The sequence below is a fragment of the Apteryx rowi genome, unplaced genomic scaffold, assembly GCF_003343035.1.
Source record: "Apteryx rowi isolate R43461 unplaced genomic scaffold, aptRow1 scaffold_65, whole genome shotgun sequence".
NCBI classification, from domain to species: domain Eukaryota; kingdom Metazoa; phylum Chordata; class Aves; order Apterygiformes; family Apterygidae; genus Apteryx; species Apteryx rowi.
The window spans coordinates 2,062,107-2,077,869 of NW_020450927.1; the positions used below are offsets into that span (position 1 = coordinate 2,062,107).

The 15,763-nt window shown below is 49.5% G+C and overlaps 1 protein-coding gene across 1 annotated transcript; it reads right to left on the minus strand.

Annotated features, from left to right (window-relative positions):
- Window positions 1–660: 660 nt before the first annotated feature.
- STX6 (syntaxin 6) lies at window positions 661–14,498 on the minus strand. The gene is made up of 7 exons (XM_026084654.1): window positions 14,267–14,498; window positions 13,566–13,660; window positions 11,562–11,624; window positions 9,094–9,216; window positions 7,660–7,766; window positions 5,817–5,911; window positions 661–3,717 (listed from the first exon to the last, which is right to left on the minus strand). Exons 1-7 carry the CDS (start codon window positions 14,496–14,498, stop codon window positions 3,641–3,643), a joined length of 792 nt encoding a protein of 263 aa, XP_025940439.1. The 3' UTR covers window positions 661–3,640.
- Window positions 14,499–15,763: the final 1,265 nt, after the last annotated feature.

The following is a 15,763-nucleotide window of genomic DNA, read 5'->3' on the forward strand; positions in this document are numbered from 1 at the left end:
GCGGCAGGGGCACAAAGCGAGCTCTGGCGAGCAGGTGGCCCGCAGGCAGCCCCCGCTGCGCGCCCCTGCAGCGTGCCCCAGCCCCCTCGAGCGCCGGGGATTCGGCTGCCGCTCGCGTGCCACCTCGCTGCTGCTGTTGGGGCTGGCTCCGAAACCCTTGTGCGGAAAGGAGGGGTCACGAGGCTTGCCAGCGCAAGCCAGAAGCAGAGCAGCCTCCTGCCCGCCAGGCGCTGGCTGCCTGCCACCGACCGGAGGACAGGAAAATAATGGGAAATCTTCATCTGCTCGAGCAGCGGCTTGGCTGTGATTTATGCCTTAAAAACCAGGTGGGTGATGCCCAGCGAGAGCCACCAGGACCACCTCGCCCTGGCTGCCTCTCACCAGGTCCTCCGCATGCCGGCGCAGTGCTCAGGAGCTGGCCACCGCCAGGAAAGACGCCTGGACGTCGCTAGAGCCTGGCCTGCCTCGCCGTAGTTTGGCGGAGCGATTGCCTAGTTGGCACCACGGCCTGGGTACCAGAGAGGAAGGCAGGCACCCAGCCCGCGGGAGAGGGCTGAGCGAGCAGCTGCCGAAGCGAGGCTCTATCTGCCGAGGTCCAGCAGCAGCCCCCGAAACCACCCTGCTCGTCCCTTCAGCAAGGATCACTACGAGAACAACAGGTTACTTCTTCTGCCGTGACACGCCGGCCTGCAGTAATGCATTTATTTAGCATTAAACGAAGGGGCACCACCAACAACAATAAAAAAAAAGCAAACGTACAAGGAAAGACGATCAAAGACAATTTGGTAGCTAGCAATGACATCTAGACGGACACGTAAGCCCAGGAGTTCTAGCCGCCTTCTGGTAATACGTTAGACTAACAGCTTCCTAAACAAAGGAGCAGTTCTGCAAGAACCATCAGAAATAATTCTTGGAGAACACATGACCACGCTTAAAATAATGTGAGGAACGGAGGTATATAAATAAAGGAAGAGCCCTATGCCCCAGTCTGTTGGGGCCACGTGYGCTCAGCCTGCCTAAAACCAGAGTAGGGGCAAGCTAAAGCAGAGGTTGTGTTTTCCTTCCCCTGCACGTCGCCTCTAGTCTGCGAAACGTAGGCTCCGGGTGCCCGACTGTACGAGTCGCCGGTTGGTCATTTCAGAGAAGGCGGCAATCCCAAGCGCGCGGCCGGGTGCTTTGTCCCCAGAAGACGAGCGTGAGCAGTTCGCGATGCTCACACCCAGATCCTCCCCGACCCGAATCCTCTCCACAACGGCGAGGCGGGACAGACCGGAGCAGGACTGCTTCGTGCCCAGGTCCCCGGAGAGGATAACCGCAGACTGGCACCTTCTGGACTTGTGCTCGCTGCAAATCTAGTCTTGGAGAGGTATTAAACCCAAAGAGGTGTACAGATACTGTAATAGCAATTATTGGAAAGGAGACAGCATGTATTTAATACAACATAACCAAGAGAAACAAGACACTGTGCAATAATTAAGAGCAATTGCCAAAATAACTTTTGCATGTTAGTGTTAAGGACACGTGTGCATTAATTACAACAGCTTCCACCCCAACGTYTCGGGGCAGCGTGATACGGTTTCTTCCCAAGCCTCGCGGTGAAAGGCACAATGCTGCCTACTTTCAGTGCGTCACCGCTTGAACAGTAAATCATGCGGTAGCTTAAACTGAGCCACAAACACCAGTGTGTAGAGGAATGTTAAGCATGGGCTAAAAGTCCAGGGTGACCGGAGTCACCTAGATGGTGAATTTCACTCCCAGGGCAGGTGATTTTCAGGGGTGGTTTGCAGTTTTTGTGGAAGTCTTAGTGTCAGCACTGATTAACTTCCTCCCCCAGCCCCATCTGAGACACAGATGGGCAGCACAAGTCAGCTTGTCCTGACTCTGTTTCTTTCCCTAAAGAAACTTAAATAAGGAAACAGACTTTAGTAGGTTTTTTTTTTTTTTTTTTTAAATCAAGAGTCACCCCATGTTTCTGCAATCARTTATTGCAGCACAAAACCCCTACTTGTGTTTCTCCCTAGTAATACTGCCAGGGTGAGCTTTCTAGACCACATTTTGGTTTCAACTAATTGGCTATAACTCCTAATTCGCTGTAAGAGCAAGAAAACTAGGCCTAACCGACACTTCTGGGACAAGTCCGAGGTAACAAAAGGACTCGGCCGGAATACAGAAAAGTGACCTAGCTTTGAATTTCATGCCTTTTGGTTTCTTACAAAGGAAGTTTCCAAAAAATATTAGTTGGGAAAAGTTAAGACATTCTATTTACATGTTCATATGCAGTTAAAATACATAATTAAGCCCTATTCCTCTGATAACGCACATCTTGCATCCACAGAATGTGGCTCTAACGGTCATCAAAAAAAATCTTTAACGTTCTTTTCCTAAAAAAAACAAAAAAACAACTTATTTTAGAACTGACAAATCACTCGCCAAAGGGAAGCAGCTGTTAAACAGAAGCAGTTATTCAGTTATACAAGGGCAAGGAAAGCATCAGTCAATGAGCTTTAGAGGCTTGTATAACGAAGGAGGCTTTTGAAAGCTTTACGAAATTCACCCTCAGGCTAATGTTTGTTTGCCAGCTTTCAGCTTGCAGTGCATTAACACAAGTTTAAAGCTCTGGAGTTTCTCACGACAACTGCCTCACCTGCGGCAGGACAGTATCCCCTACGGTTCGCCTACATGCAGCATCTAAGTTTCTTCCCAGGAGTGCTGGATGTTTACGCTTTGCTCCAGATTCACGGTAGTATTTTAGAGCGAATTCAGCAGCGCGGCGCGGAGTCAGATCCCCGCCACCGAGAGGAGGGCAATCCAGTGTGCAGGAAGCCGGCGGCCAGGCCAGCGCTCCCCTCCGTCGCCCCGGATGCGCAGGTACACGCTCACATTGGGGTTTTTGTCAGCAGTTGAGAGCCAGCGCTCTTCTGACTAATGCTTTTGGTGGGCAAGCGCCTGCCGTGGCGTGGCGCGCTCAGAAGCGTGGTGCGCACGCATTGCTGCCAAAACACTCGCCTCGGCGGGGGGCCTCGGGCCCGGCTGCGGAGCAGAGGCGGCCCAAGTAGAAATGGAAACAGCAGCCGGGAGAGCCGGTGCTCCGGGGCCACGCTGCCTCCCTAGTGGCCACCCGCAAGGGTACAAGTGCCACGCAGCCGCCTGGCGACGCAGTTCCTAATGCTCAGTGAAATAATCCCCCCTCCCTTCCCCCCCCTAAGGAATTGCTGCTCTGTTCCTGCATCTGACCACGGGTGGCTTRGGACCGCTTCCGAGCTGCAACCGGCTCACGCCTGCAAGAGGTGGAAACACAGTGGTAAAGTCCTTTCTAGCTGCCTAGGTCCAGATCTAGCGCCCTCCTTGCCGCACCGGGAGAGAAGGCAGCCCGCCACGCAGAGCGGCACGGCCCTGGCACAGAGGAGCCACAAACCACGTGAATCCTCTGTCCCCCCTCCCCAGGGCCAGGCGACGAGACAGTCAGATGACGGCGGAGCCAAGCCACAGGCATTGAGTCCTCAGAGGAGAACAGTAAGAGCTGGGTGCAGGTTTTCTCCACAGGGATCTCTGAGGGCGGACGGAAACRGTAACAGTTTCATTTCCCCATTTTAAGGGGGCGGGGGGACGGGAAGGGGGGTGTCCAAGGAAGTTCAGTCCATCACAGGACAAAAAACAGGATGAGCACCACCAGCAAGATAACAAAGAGGATGATAATTGCACACCACTGCCGTCGATCTGGAAGAAAAAGGAAGTGTCAGTTTTCCTATTTTAAAACGGAAGGGGGGGGGAGAGTTTTTCTTCACTGTGTACTGCTAGAATCCCAATTTCAGCTAAAGGAAAGCCATAAAAAGGCAAAGGCATAGCTCCACAACCAGCAGGACAAACAGCATGTCCCTCTGCAGGCTCCCCGCTGTTGGAAAGGGCCAAGTTCCCACTGCAGCCCAAAGCTTAGCGAGGCCACACTGTTTTTCCTGCAGGATTTTGGCTGTTTTCTTGACAGCTGTGTGAATTTTGAGGTTTCTCCTTAGCCAAATTCAAGCAGATTTGATAAGCCAGTTCRAAAGCTATTGGGAAGAACAAGCAGAGAGCTGTTGTGTTTTGCTGCTAGTTTGTTGTGTAACCTGTTTGCTAGAGAAAGGGGTCCAAAGAAAGGTTTCTAAAATAGCTCTGCCTGGGAACAGCTTGTCCCGGCTCTCCATCAGAGAGTCCCAGGAATGAGGTTTCTCCTTCCCAGATGTCTCGGTACACCTCTCAGGCCATAGGAATGTTCTGCAGATGCTCAGTGTTGCATCACGTCTTAGAGCTTTCTCAGGGAGCTCACTGCATCGCCAGACCAATTCCGCTCTTTAGAGAGGATGTATTAGTGCATGCTACGTAGCAAGAATAAGTCAGCCTGCACTATCGCTCTAAGACGTCTGTCATTTCACTCTCGCAGTGGAAGACCTCCATCTGAATTAACGCTTGGTTCTGACTTCCCGGCACTGGGAACCCCACGGCCCCTGGACAACAGCTCTYGTGCAATATGAACTAGAAAGGCAACCCCAGGAGTCACTTGTGCAGTGCAGACCTCTACCTAGATAAGCTCTGTTTGCAGCAAGCTTTGAGGGGGCAATGCAAGGCTTCACAGCTGCTGTCGGCCTGCGGCCACATCTGCGAAGCCAGAGAGAAAGCCCGTTAGATGGCAGTGCAACGGGGGTGCAGGGCTGCTGTCCTCCCCCCCCATTCGAACACAGCAGGGTCACTGCAGCTAGCACTGGCTAGAGCCCTCCTGGACATCCCTGAATCAGCCCTGTCATTGTGATGCTAGTGATGGTCTTTCACGACTATCAGAAGTACTTTGCAATGATCAAAGCATTTTTCCTGGTGCAAAGTCAAGAGAGGCAATGTTTGCCAGCAGCCATGCTGCCACAAGAGCACCAGTAACCCGAAGGAGACCGTCAGCGCTCTGAACAGTCTGTCTGTACAGGGCCGTATTTCAATAACCCCATAAATTTCCTGGCCAGCCTAATCCTGCAGAGCGAGAACACTCTTCTCCTTCCTGACTTGCTCCTGCTTCCACAAACCACACACGTATCCACGGGAGAGGGGATAACAGAGGAGGCTATCACACAGCACGCAGTAAGTGCTTCRTAACGAGAACGAGTGACGAGGGACTTCCCGGCAGGCACGCTGTATTTCCTGTTTGCACTACCGTGGCACCCAGCCAGCTGCGAGACCCACCGAGTTCAGGCACAGCCTTATAAGGGCTTTTCTTGTGGGCTCAACCTCCCCCCCCATTTGAAATCACCTCTGTCCCCTGTCAGCTAAGAGGCTTCCGGCCGACAGCATGCCTGCAGTCCCCCAGGCTGCTCCCGCCACGTGCCAGCAATGCCTTGTGCGGGGAGCTGGGCGTTAGGAAGGGGCTTGCTGCAGCTGAGAGTCTGAGTAGGGGAAGCCACACATAGCTGCAACTGTTTTGTGTCACCCTGAAAGCCTTTGCTAGGCAGGCAGCCTAGGAAACTGCAGCACAGCGGAAGGCTGCAGAGCGTCCCCATACATCATCTGTGAGAGGTATTTTTCCCACCATAGCAGTAGCAGCACAAACAGAAAGGCATCTGGTAAATAAAACAAAAGCTGAGGACAGGCTACAGAGCAGGGTCTCGGCACGAGCAGCTGCAAGGTTTGGAGTACTTCCCCCATCTTTAACCTCTCAGGCACTGGCAAGAAGCTGCTCCCTCTCTTTTTCTTAGGTCTGGGCAGACCGTCAGTGGGTAAGAGCGCAACGCATCACAGCCCTAAAATCCACTGGCTTGTCTCTCCCTTTCCAGGGTCAGACCCCCCTTCCCAGGACCTACCGCTAGTCATGTGAGACACTTTTGCAAGCTTCTTCATGACGTTATCAAGCCGTGACTGAGTGCTGTCTAATTCATGAGAGAAGTCGTCCAGCATCCTGGGGACAGAGAAGTGCAGTACTAATTAACAAGCGACACCTCCCTTCAGGATTTCTCTGTGTGCTGACATGCACTGATCAAAACACCAGCGATCAGCATATCAGACCGTAGCAAAGAAAAGCAACACAGCTTGCTCTCTTGAAAGCACCCAAGGGAAAAGAAAAAAAGGAAAAAAAAAAGAAAAAAAAAGAAAAAAAAGAACCTGCTCAAGCAGCAGCTCTGCTTTGGTGGAAAGTGAACTCAATTGGGACTCCCACTGGACTGATCCCCCTGAATGCACACAGGCACTTTGCAGGTAAGCTCCACTGATCTCTGCAAGGTGAGGAGCAGGGTTTTTCCTCCTTCTAAGATGAAAGTCATATTTATAATCCATGAATAGCAGAGAACGGTTAGATTTAGGCAATGTTTGGACTTTAAATCTGCCTTGTTGTTCAAGGCTTGCAGCTGAAGCAGAAATCTTGTGTCAGTCATGTATCAAGCAGGAATGAGATTTGCAATTGCTTTTACTGTGCCTTTTAAGCTCTGTATGGAAGTTACCCCATTACTTCCTTCACGCAGCAACTGTAATGGATCTGAAAGCCTTTTGAAGCAGTGTTTTGTCAGTGGCAAGAATCTATGTCAAGACAAACGAGTACATCCCTAATCAAGGTACCCATCTTCAACAGGCAGGATTTTAAAGCTTGCACATGCTTAAAAGGACAGCTTCCTTCACGTGGAGTTCTAGGGGGCTCAGATTTCTTCCACGGTCCCATCTTTTCTGTCCTCCCTTTTTGTTAAACCTTCATTGGGGTAGAAAAGAGTTGTAAAAAAAAAAACCTATCGCCTTAACTATCTGCTACTCTCTAGGAAGCACTGACAGCRTATGTGAAGATCTGGAACAGACATACCACACTGACCTGCTTCAGTGAGAGCACAGATATGCTGCAGGACTTCATAAATGGTGCATTTAAAGTTCCTCCTATCCATCAAAGGAAACATCACTTCACAAGGGGTAGAGCCCTCCAGACTATTACCAGCCAAACAAGGAGATTTTAGGTATGAACCATTTAAGTTCACGCCTAAGTTGCAAGCCTGCGTAGCTGGAAACTTTGTGCACTTTTTTGCAAAGGACATGCACTGGGAAAGAAGTCTAATTTATATGTAAATGGCTGGATGCAAACTACTGTGTGAGCTACCCTTTAACCCTTTGCGTGGGTGAGCATTATTTTTAGCTTTAACTATGAATAGCAGCTCTGTGCTGCATGTTTCAAACCCAGCAAGGCACAGGGCTCTGAGCTACTGAGTCGTGCAACCCCAAACAGTTACCCGGGGTAGCACAAAAACCCGTGGAGTGGGAAAGCGCCTAGTATCCTGCTTACCCATGACTGCCCTCCCTCATCTGTTCAGTACTGCTGGCTGCCTGAAGTCAAAGGAGCAGAACTGCGTGCCTTAAGGGGAGTGTTTAAAAAGACTATGAGAGATGAAAGGTAAAACTGGCARCTAAACCTGCCCCAGGTGCAGGCTTTCAAAGGAAGACGACTGCAGCTGGATCCTTGAAGGCCTGAATAACAAATGCTTTCCACTGCCTGAAATCAAAGGCAGTGTAGGGCGCTGCAGGGGGCAGCTAGGAGTGACTGCCTAAGGGATGAGGAAATTCAAGGCCCTGACAGCTGTAAAGGTGTGTCAGCGAGGGACCTCCCCCCGCCCCAGACGTGCTGCAGCCAGCCCCGCACCCCCAGCGTTTTCGGTGTTGGGTCTCAGCACTTACACTGCCTGCTCCTCCAGCTCCCCGCCAATGCGCTGCGACATGTTCTTCAGCACCCCGATGCTGCCAGAGACCAGCTCCAACTGCTCATCTTGCTGCTCGACAATCAGCTGGGGCCAAAGAGAAGCGAAATGGGCAATTACAGTTCTGCTGCCTTCTGCAACTGGGTCAAAGCCAGCTGCTTGGATGGATGCTTGCTAACTCCACCAGTTTCAGCTGCAGAGCCTGGGAACAGGTCTAAGTCTCCAGGAATCAGGACTGCATTTCTAAGAAATGCTCGAGAACTGACAGCAGCATGAAAGCCTCCCAGGCATCCCTGCACCACAGCCAGCTGCAGAGTCCCTCCTACTGTTCCTGCAAATCCAGCCTCGACTCAGCCACACCGCATCCTTTCCCTGTGCACCCACCACTAAGAAGACTCTTCAAAGCTAGAGCCCCTGGCTAGCAAAACCTCCACAAACCTCACTGCCTTCCGCAGGTACGACAGCAGGCACCTGGGAGCCACGCTGCTGCCATGCCTGAGGGAACACAACCCAGAGCACACTGCAGAGTTAATGAAGAGTTAATGCGAGTAAAAGGCTGTTACAACTTCTATGGCTAAAAATAACAAGCCTGGCTCTGAATGTGCCAAAGGAATAGGTCTGCTGATGTTTTAAGTCATTTTCAGGGCACAGTCATGCTAAGGATTAGGTTTACCCTAGTTACCTACTTTTGAATCTATTTATCTTCCTAGAGTCACTAGGTAAAACTCATTTGAAAGCCAGAGCAGCGTGATGAGTCAGGAGCCTTTGCAGAGTTTGCTGCCTCTGAGAAGTGGCCTATTTAAGGGCCTGCGTTTGGGTGGGCTGCTGCATGCGGACCTGTGCACTGCCCCGGCACTTCTCCAAACAAATTCCACCAGCTCCAGTGAACCATGGCACCAGGGATTCTAGCAAAGCCCTGATGCAGATCTAGCGAATCTTGTGGTCAAAGCAGAAAAAGGAAGTAGGCACGTGCTCCTGCTTAGTCTATTTTGGTGAAGACGCACATAAACAGCAGCAAACGTCAGCTCACTTTTTAACCAGGGAAAGCTGCATAAAAGAAATGGGCACTCTCCTTTTCCCAACGTTTCTACTCTTCCAAGGATTTCAGCAATCCTTGCAATATTCAAATTTAGCAGGCTCCAGTTTTCAGATCATCTTGTTGTCTTCTGTACAGAGCAGAACACACAAGTCTGAAGGGTTAAAAACTCTGCACCAAGATACATCCAAAGCCACACTGAACAGAGAACACAAGCACCGGTATATACTGCAGCTAAGCAGCGGGTTATCAGGCTCCTGGCTTCAGACCAGCCAAGGACTGGATTTTTTTTTTGCTCTTGCATCCTGCACACCATCTCCCTGGCGCACGTTTGGCAATCAAGGCCATTCAGTCGACATTGTACAGGAGCTGCCTTACCTGTTGTTGAGCTTGTTGCTCCTCAATGAAGTGTGAATTTGCTAATTGCAGCTCCCGATCCAGACGGCTGTATTTGTCAGGTCCAGAGCTCCAACTCTGACTCCCGCTTTCTCCCAGGAGTGCCTAAACAGATGCAGAAAGCCCTTAGCAAGACCTCTGTGTCTGCTCACAGCCCGTCTACAGGGTGTAGTGGGAAAGTGGAAACTCCTGTATAAACACGTACAGCAGCACCCTTTTCCTCCCCACTCGATTGCTACTCAGCCAGAACGCTGTCAAACTAAAACGATGCAGTGCCAACCTTGGAAAACTTTGCAGCCTGATTGCTGCAGATACACCACTGAAGCAACAGGAGAGCTGGAGTACGACTGACAGACAGGGAGAGAGCATAAGCAGGATGTCTGCACTAGTCCAAAGTCTGCTCAAGGTGTGGTACTGTGTGCAAGGAGGACATGTAAGCTGGGAAGCATCCACATATTTAGTGTTAACAGATGCACAGCCTGAACTGAACACTGTGCTAAGAATGACTGGGGCTTAAGACGGTGTGGATAAAGTACTTAACCRGTGGAGCACAATAGTTGACAGAGTAAAACTGTGCGACATATAAACAATGYAGCATTGTATGCAGGGCTCAGGTTCTTTGATTCAAGTTACCTGTTCCTCCTGCACACCATTTACAACAGTAACAACAAACAAGATCACGTTTGCTTCCTGCTCTGCAACCTGAATGGAAAAGCATGTGCAAAGCCAATGGAGAAGCAGGCTTTACAGCCGAGTAAATCCRGTCCCTGGAACCGGTAACATGAGCGACAGATGCTGGAGAATCCACTGCGGCCACAAGGCGAGGAGCTGCACCATGCAGCATTACTAACAGGTGAGGGAGCTTTGCTCACCAGTGCAAGAGGCAAGGCCAACTCTTTAAGAGAGGCGTAGGAGGGCGAGATGAGAACATCTTGCAGCTTTTGGCCGTGGGCAGCCGAGGAGGCGGGACAATGGCGTCTTTGTGAAGAGCAGCCAGACAAGGACCAGGCGACTAAGATAGGTTAAACACGAGACGGGTTSTACGGTTCATCTGGTTTATAAAGGTCAGGGAGGGCAGAGAAAGCAGTGAGGGAGCAAGCAGGAAGCCAGACGGACATCTGTTCTTGTCCGCCCCCGAGATACTGGGCAAGTTCCTGATTCTCTCCAGTCTGGGGCAAGCACTACTGTCACTTATTTAACACTGTGCACTAGCTTTGCTGCAGCTTCAGTAGCCTGCGCTTCCCAACCTTAGCTTAGCGCTGGGAGGGTCAAGTCACCACCAGCCAAAAGCCAGCCTCTCAAACACAGAGGCACTCTGGAGAACCCCCTGCAGCTCAGTACAGCTCAGTCTTCGCAGTCTGAAGGGAAGGTGAGGTACTGGAGAAAGGGGAGGAAGATACCAAGAGGAATCAGTTTTCTTGAACAGATGTCACTGCATGAACTGGGCCATATGGCTTTCTACAGCTAGCAGGAGCGTCAAAGAAAGGAAAGCAGCAAAATGCAGAGACGTCTACAGGCTTGTCTGAGCAGGGGGTATAAAAGACTTTGCTTCTTCAAGTGTTTTCCAAACATGTTAATTAAGCCCGTAACAAGCTCAAGAATTAGCTCTGTTCTCCTCAACAGCTTGTTCCAGAGTTTGTCATTTTCGCCACAASTGATAAGATTGACTCAGTTCAGATAAGTCCGTTGTGTTAAGTGCACACCGACTTTTACAAGAGGCAGCTTTGGAAGCTGACTTGGAGATCTCCTTACAATTTCCCCGTCAGCTGGAGGGGAGGACAAGCTGCATCTAGTACTTAGATTACGAGTGCGGACAACCTGAGACTCCTTGAACTTCTTCCATCTTCTTATGAGGTTAACTATCACGAGATGTAGCTATTTGTAAGGATACATAGCATCCTGGCTCCCAAGCACAGTAGAGCACAGGATTACATTTACTGCCTTGGATTCTGACTTTGCTCCTCCTGCGAAGGAGGGAGATTCCCTTTCCTGAAGGGTGATGCAACACTGACAGTTGTACACAGTCAGTTCTGACGACAGAGACAGATGGTGAGTGGTAACTGATTACTTTGAGACAGGTTTGGAAGAGAGCGACAGCAATGTGCCTGCAAGAGCCAGCTCTCTCGTGGGCTCTGGAATGACAGGTCAGCAAAACAGACGCAGTTCAAACACTCAGCTTTGTTACAACATGTAAGCCCCTTGCCAGCAAAAATGTTTTTAGGAGATGAGCTACAAAACAGGATATATATTGTAATCACAGCTTTTAAACACTTCTGTTCAACACTATACACTCTACTTTAGGATGTGGGGCCCTGGGGTAAGTGAAAATGAAAGTTTCATGTAACGCATACCTTAAGACAACAGCTGCTAAAGCTGATAAATCCTCCTCATACTTTAAAGTATCAAAAAAGCTACTGCATTCATTTAACTTGCCTGTTTCTGAGTCTCACCTGCCTGTTTTTTCTTTCAGCCAGTGCTTGCATGGAAGAGTTTGACATCTGATCCTTCATTTCCTGTTTGTTCAAGGAAAGAAGTAGTACGTGAGCATTAGATTTGAGGTGACAGACGGTTTCAGTTTGCTACAATGCGGTCTATACCCAGTGAGATTTCATGTGGGGGGATTTTCCTTAAAAACATATGCAGTTTTGAAGAGCCTGGAAGGATGTTGAAGAAAGCTCCATCACAGTTCATAGTTTTACTCATACTAGAATCATTTGCAATGGGTTATATTGAAAATATTCCTTATTTATTACTAGTTTTGCTTCTCCACAGCCAGAAATACTTTGATTTGTACAGGATTAAACTAATCTTCTCATTAACAGACTGTAAAGAAGAGTTATGTTCTTGGCTTGAAGGTGTTGGAAGCCTGTAACCTGCACTTTATTCCCAGTTGCCTCTGGTTTAACACAACATAGGCCAAGGTAGATTTGTTGTCCTATGGCAAACCTCTCTATGCCTAGATTTCTCCATTATGAATTAAGGTTTGTTCTCGAGATACTGTAGGAGCTGGTTAGTCATAAAAGGCTCCCAAACATTTTATGAAGTAGCCCAGTTTTTATAGGATAGATTATCAAATAGTCAGTATGATCTAGCAAGGCTTGATCCATCTCATCTACTGATGTCACCAGAAGACGCAGGTATGTTTTACTGCTCAGAGGTGTGCAACAGATCTTCTAAGAGCACCAGAACCCAACTCGGATACTTTTCACCAGCTAACACACGTGCTGCTACGCATCACAAATTCCCCCTGTGGAAACCGGAAGCCACCTGGATAATGCCACTAAAAAATCTCATTTAAGAGCAGGAGGCACTGCTCCAAAATCCATTAGCCAGCAGTTTGCAGCCTGAAAAAGAGGACCATAGAGCAGGCTTGACTGATCTTGCTCATCTGGGAAGTAGACTACACAGAGGGCAAGTCAGCGAGCACATGCCTGCTACCTGGGGCCGTCATGGCTTCAGGATCTGTTCCCAAGCAGCAAGCCTTAAGAACTGTATCCAGACCGCAGCATTACAGGTAGGATAACAAACTTGCTTCTAGCCAGAGCAATGCATTTTATGAAGCAGAAACATCCAAGTCATGAGGGACAGCAGAAACTAAGCCATATKGCCAGAGAGTGCTATATTAATACAGAGAAAACTTCCTAACTAGCAGTTTGTTATCAGGCTTTTGGGAAGATGTTTTTTTCCCCATTTATTACCATCAAGTCGTTGAAATCCCTGTCTAGTTTCTGAATCCTTCCTAAAAGCAACGTGAGCAAATGTTACTCCCTTTGCAGTCGATACTGCATGTCTTTTCACTTTAACCCTGCCTGCAGCTCTGGACTTTGTGAAACTGCTGCCCAGCAGGCAGAGCTTTGCCAGGCCCACCTCTGTTGGAAGGACTGGTAATTAAGAGCACGAGTCTGAACTAAAAAAAACTTCCCCCAGTTAAAAATAAAAACTAGTGGCTGTTTTGACTGTTTTGTAGCAGTAGGAAGTTGAAGTCACCATGTAAATAACGCTAGTGAGTGTTCAAAGGGGACTTTCTGTTTTGAAAACTAATGATACGGGTAAAAACAGTTACTATTTCCTTTAACTCTGAAGGGAGACTCCAGTTTCCGCTGCATAACAGAGGGATCTTTAGTCTTCATTTCCAGTTTTCATGCATTTCCAGGCCCATCATTACAAGAGATATTTGAAGACTTAAAGAAGCAGCTGAAAGGGCCAGCTAGGGGATGCAATGAGATCTCTGCATCCTCGCTGCCCCTAGCCTGTCTGGGAAGTCCATGGAGGGAGCATATGGGGAAGAGGAAGAAGCCCAAGAGGGAGAAGGCAACAGCTTTATCCTCTGCTGCAGAGGAAAACAGTTTGCAGTTCACCACTGAAATGGCCACAAGCTTTCTGCTTTCCCACTGAAGCAGCTCCTCCACCCCAATCCTCTTGCCCTGTTCCTACCTGTAGCCCACGTTCCTTACCCTGACCACCTGCCGCGTGCTTGTGATGAAGGCTTTCCGTATACCCAACTCCGTTGCATCGAGGTTGAATTTCCGAGGGTTTGCCTCAACAATGCGTAGACACCCAGTCAAGGAACCACTGTTTTCAGGGTGCAGTACACACACAGATACAGAAACCCTGACCACCACGAAGGAATCTATCACGTGGCACAGCTCCTCCATTTACCTGTGCTTTTTCCCAAAATTCAATTAACTAAAGGAAAAAAGCATGGCAGCCACGTACTGTGCAGAACACACGAGAGGGAAACCTCACACTGGTGTGGTTTTAGGTTGTCTGATGCTGTGCAGCACTTGCAGGAGTGCTCAGCTGAACACAAGGGAAAAGGAATATTTCTAGAAGCCAGCCTAGAGTAGGACTGACTACACAGAAATCCAAGTTCATTCAACAGAACAGTGTTTTTGCAACAAAGCTTCTTAAACACACCTTTTCAAAAGGAAAACAAAAACACAGAGGGAAATTCGTTTGCAGAACACGTTTTGTCATCTTCATCTCTCATTTGCAATTTGAAAAAACCTGGGGTAAACTGAAAATTCAATCCCAAATAGTCATGGTTTCTGCAAAAAGTAACTACTGGCGAGCACTAGCACTTGACTGCTTATTACAAGGTGGGAACTGCATGTCTCTAACTGCAAAGACTGCACCAGCAGTACAAAAAGGATATTAATTGTTTCATCCAGATCTTCCAAGTCCCACTCAATGCTTCGCAAATTGTTCCTGAGCTCATTAGTGGTCCAGTCGATTTCTTCTCTTGTGGCTATAGAGGGATCTTGCAAGAGCTCCGTCCACCTCTGGAAGAGCCCCTGTGCAGTATTCACTGCTTTCTGCACCTCCCTGCAGTCAAGATAATTAAAGAGAAGTGAAGGGATTACTATCAGTTTTTTTGCAGCAGTCATGCTGGGACGTTCCCAAGTCCAGCAGAGTAGGGAAGTGCAGCCTTCCCGCAAACATCTTTCCTTCAAACGCTTTTAGTTTATTTCGTAAAATAAGGATTCACCATACTTGTGCACAACCCTGTCTCCTTTTGCTGAGCAACAATTCAGAGTTCAGCTACCACAATTAACCGAGAGACCCGTTTCTTTAGGGGAGGCTTCTGTCAAGTGTCACAAAAAGCGAGACAGGGCAGTGCAACTGTCTGAACAAGACTCTTCTTTGGCAATTATTATTCTGCATTTCTCTCAACATCTTTCCTCTAAAGACTGTTGACTACCTAGGCAAGATACCCCAAGGGCAAAGAGAATTACAAGAACTGTCCTCACAATATAGTCACGCAGACTGTCCAGTGCAGCACTGTTTATTTTAATTTAGCATTAAAAAAATACACGGCTCCTCTATACGGGCTTAGCGAACAGAACTCTCTTCTGCTGCTCTCAGCTCTTTAGAGAAGCGTGTATCCACAGCATGGGCGCGCGGGCTTTGCTGACAGCACTGAGCTGAGCACCCTATTCACGGTTTGGGGCAAGAGGGCAGGTAACCGTCGGTAAGCGCGATTATCCGTACGTACAAACACCACGGACCATTCGCTTGGACTAATGGCGAGTCAGGACGAGGCAGACGGACAGACCAACACCAGCTAGGCTTTGCTGGCTCTTGAAGGGTGGCCGCCAGTCAAAGAGCTCGCACGCAGCATCGTGCAAGGTGCACTGGTCCCCAGTGAATTAAAGCAGTTTATCGGTCGGAAAAGCCTAAACGGGTGAACCACATCCCGGCCCTGCAGCCCTCGGAGGGCCGTGAGGCTCCAGCTCTCTTCACATCGCACCATTACGCCGAAGCCTTTCTCCACCCTGACGCGCGTTCCTCCTCTTCTCGCACGTTTATGGCTCGGAGGCTGTTGCCTCTAGCTCCCTAAAGGCAGCAGCCAGGACTAAGGATCTCGCGTGGGTAGTTTCCTCCGTTACTTGCTAGCAAGAGTTTTGGTTTGTTTTCTTAACCGGAACGTACTCGAGGAAGCACCTACAAGCGCTGGTGTAAAGCGGAGGAGGGTGCTCGCAGCGGGGAGSAGCGATGAATGAAAGGAGAGCAGGCTGAACGAAGCACGGCTGGGCTGAAACGCCAGCCGCCTCCACGCTGACCCGGGAGGAAAAACCGACGCCGGGAGCTACGGGTCTCCCTGCCCCGCGCCTCCCCCTGTGCCTGCCGCGCCGCGCCGCCGGCCCGGGCC

Excerpts from the sequence above, each read along its gene's own strand:
- STX6 (XM_026084654.1), bottom strand. The coding sequence starts at position 14,498 with ATGACTGCTGCAAAAAAACTGATAGTAATCCCTTCACTTCTCTTTAAT. Across the intron at positions 13,661-14,266 it reads AGATCTGGATGAAACAATTA|GCATTGTTGAGGCAAACCCT; the intron begins ATATCCTTTTTG and ends CTGGGTGTCTAC. Across the intron at positions 3,718-5,816 it reads AGTGTCTCACATGACTAGCG|ATCGACGGCAGTGGTGTGCA; the intron begins GTAGGTCCTGGG and ends TTTTTCTTCCAG.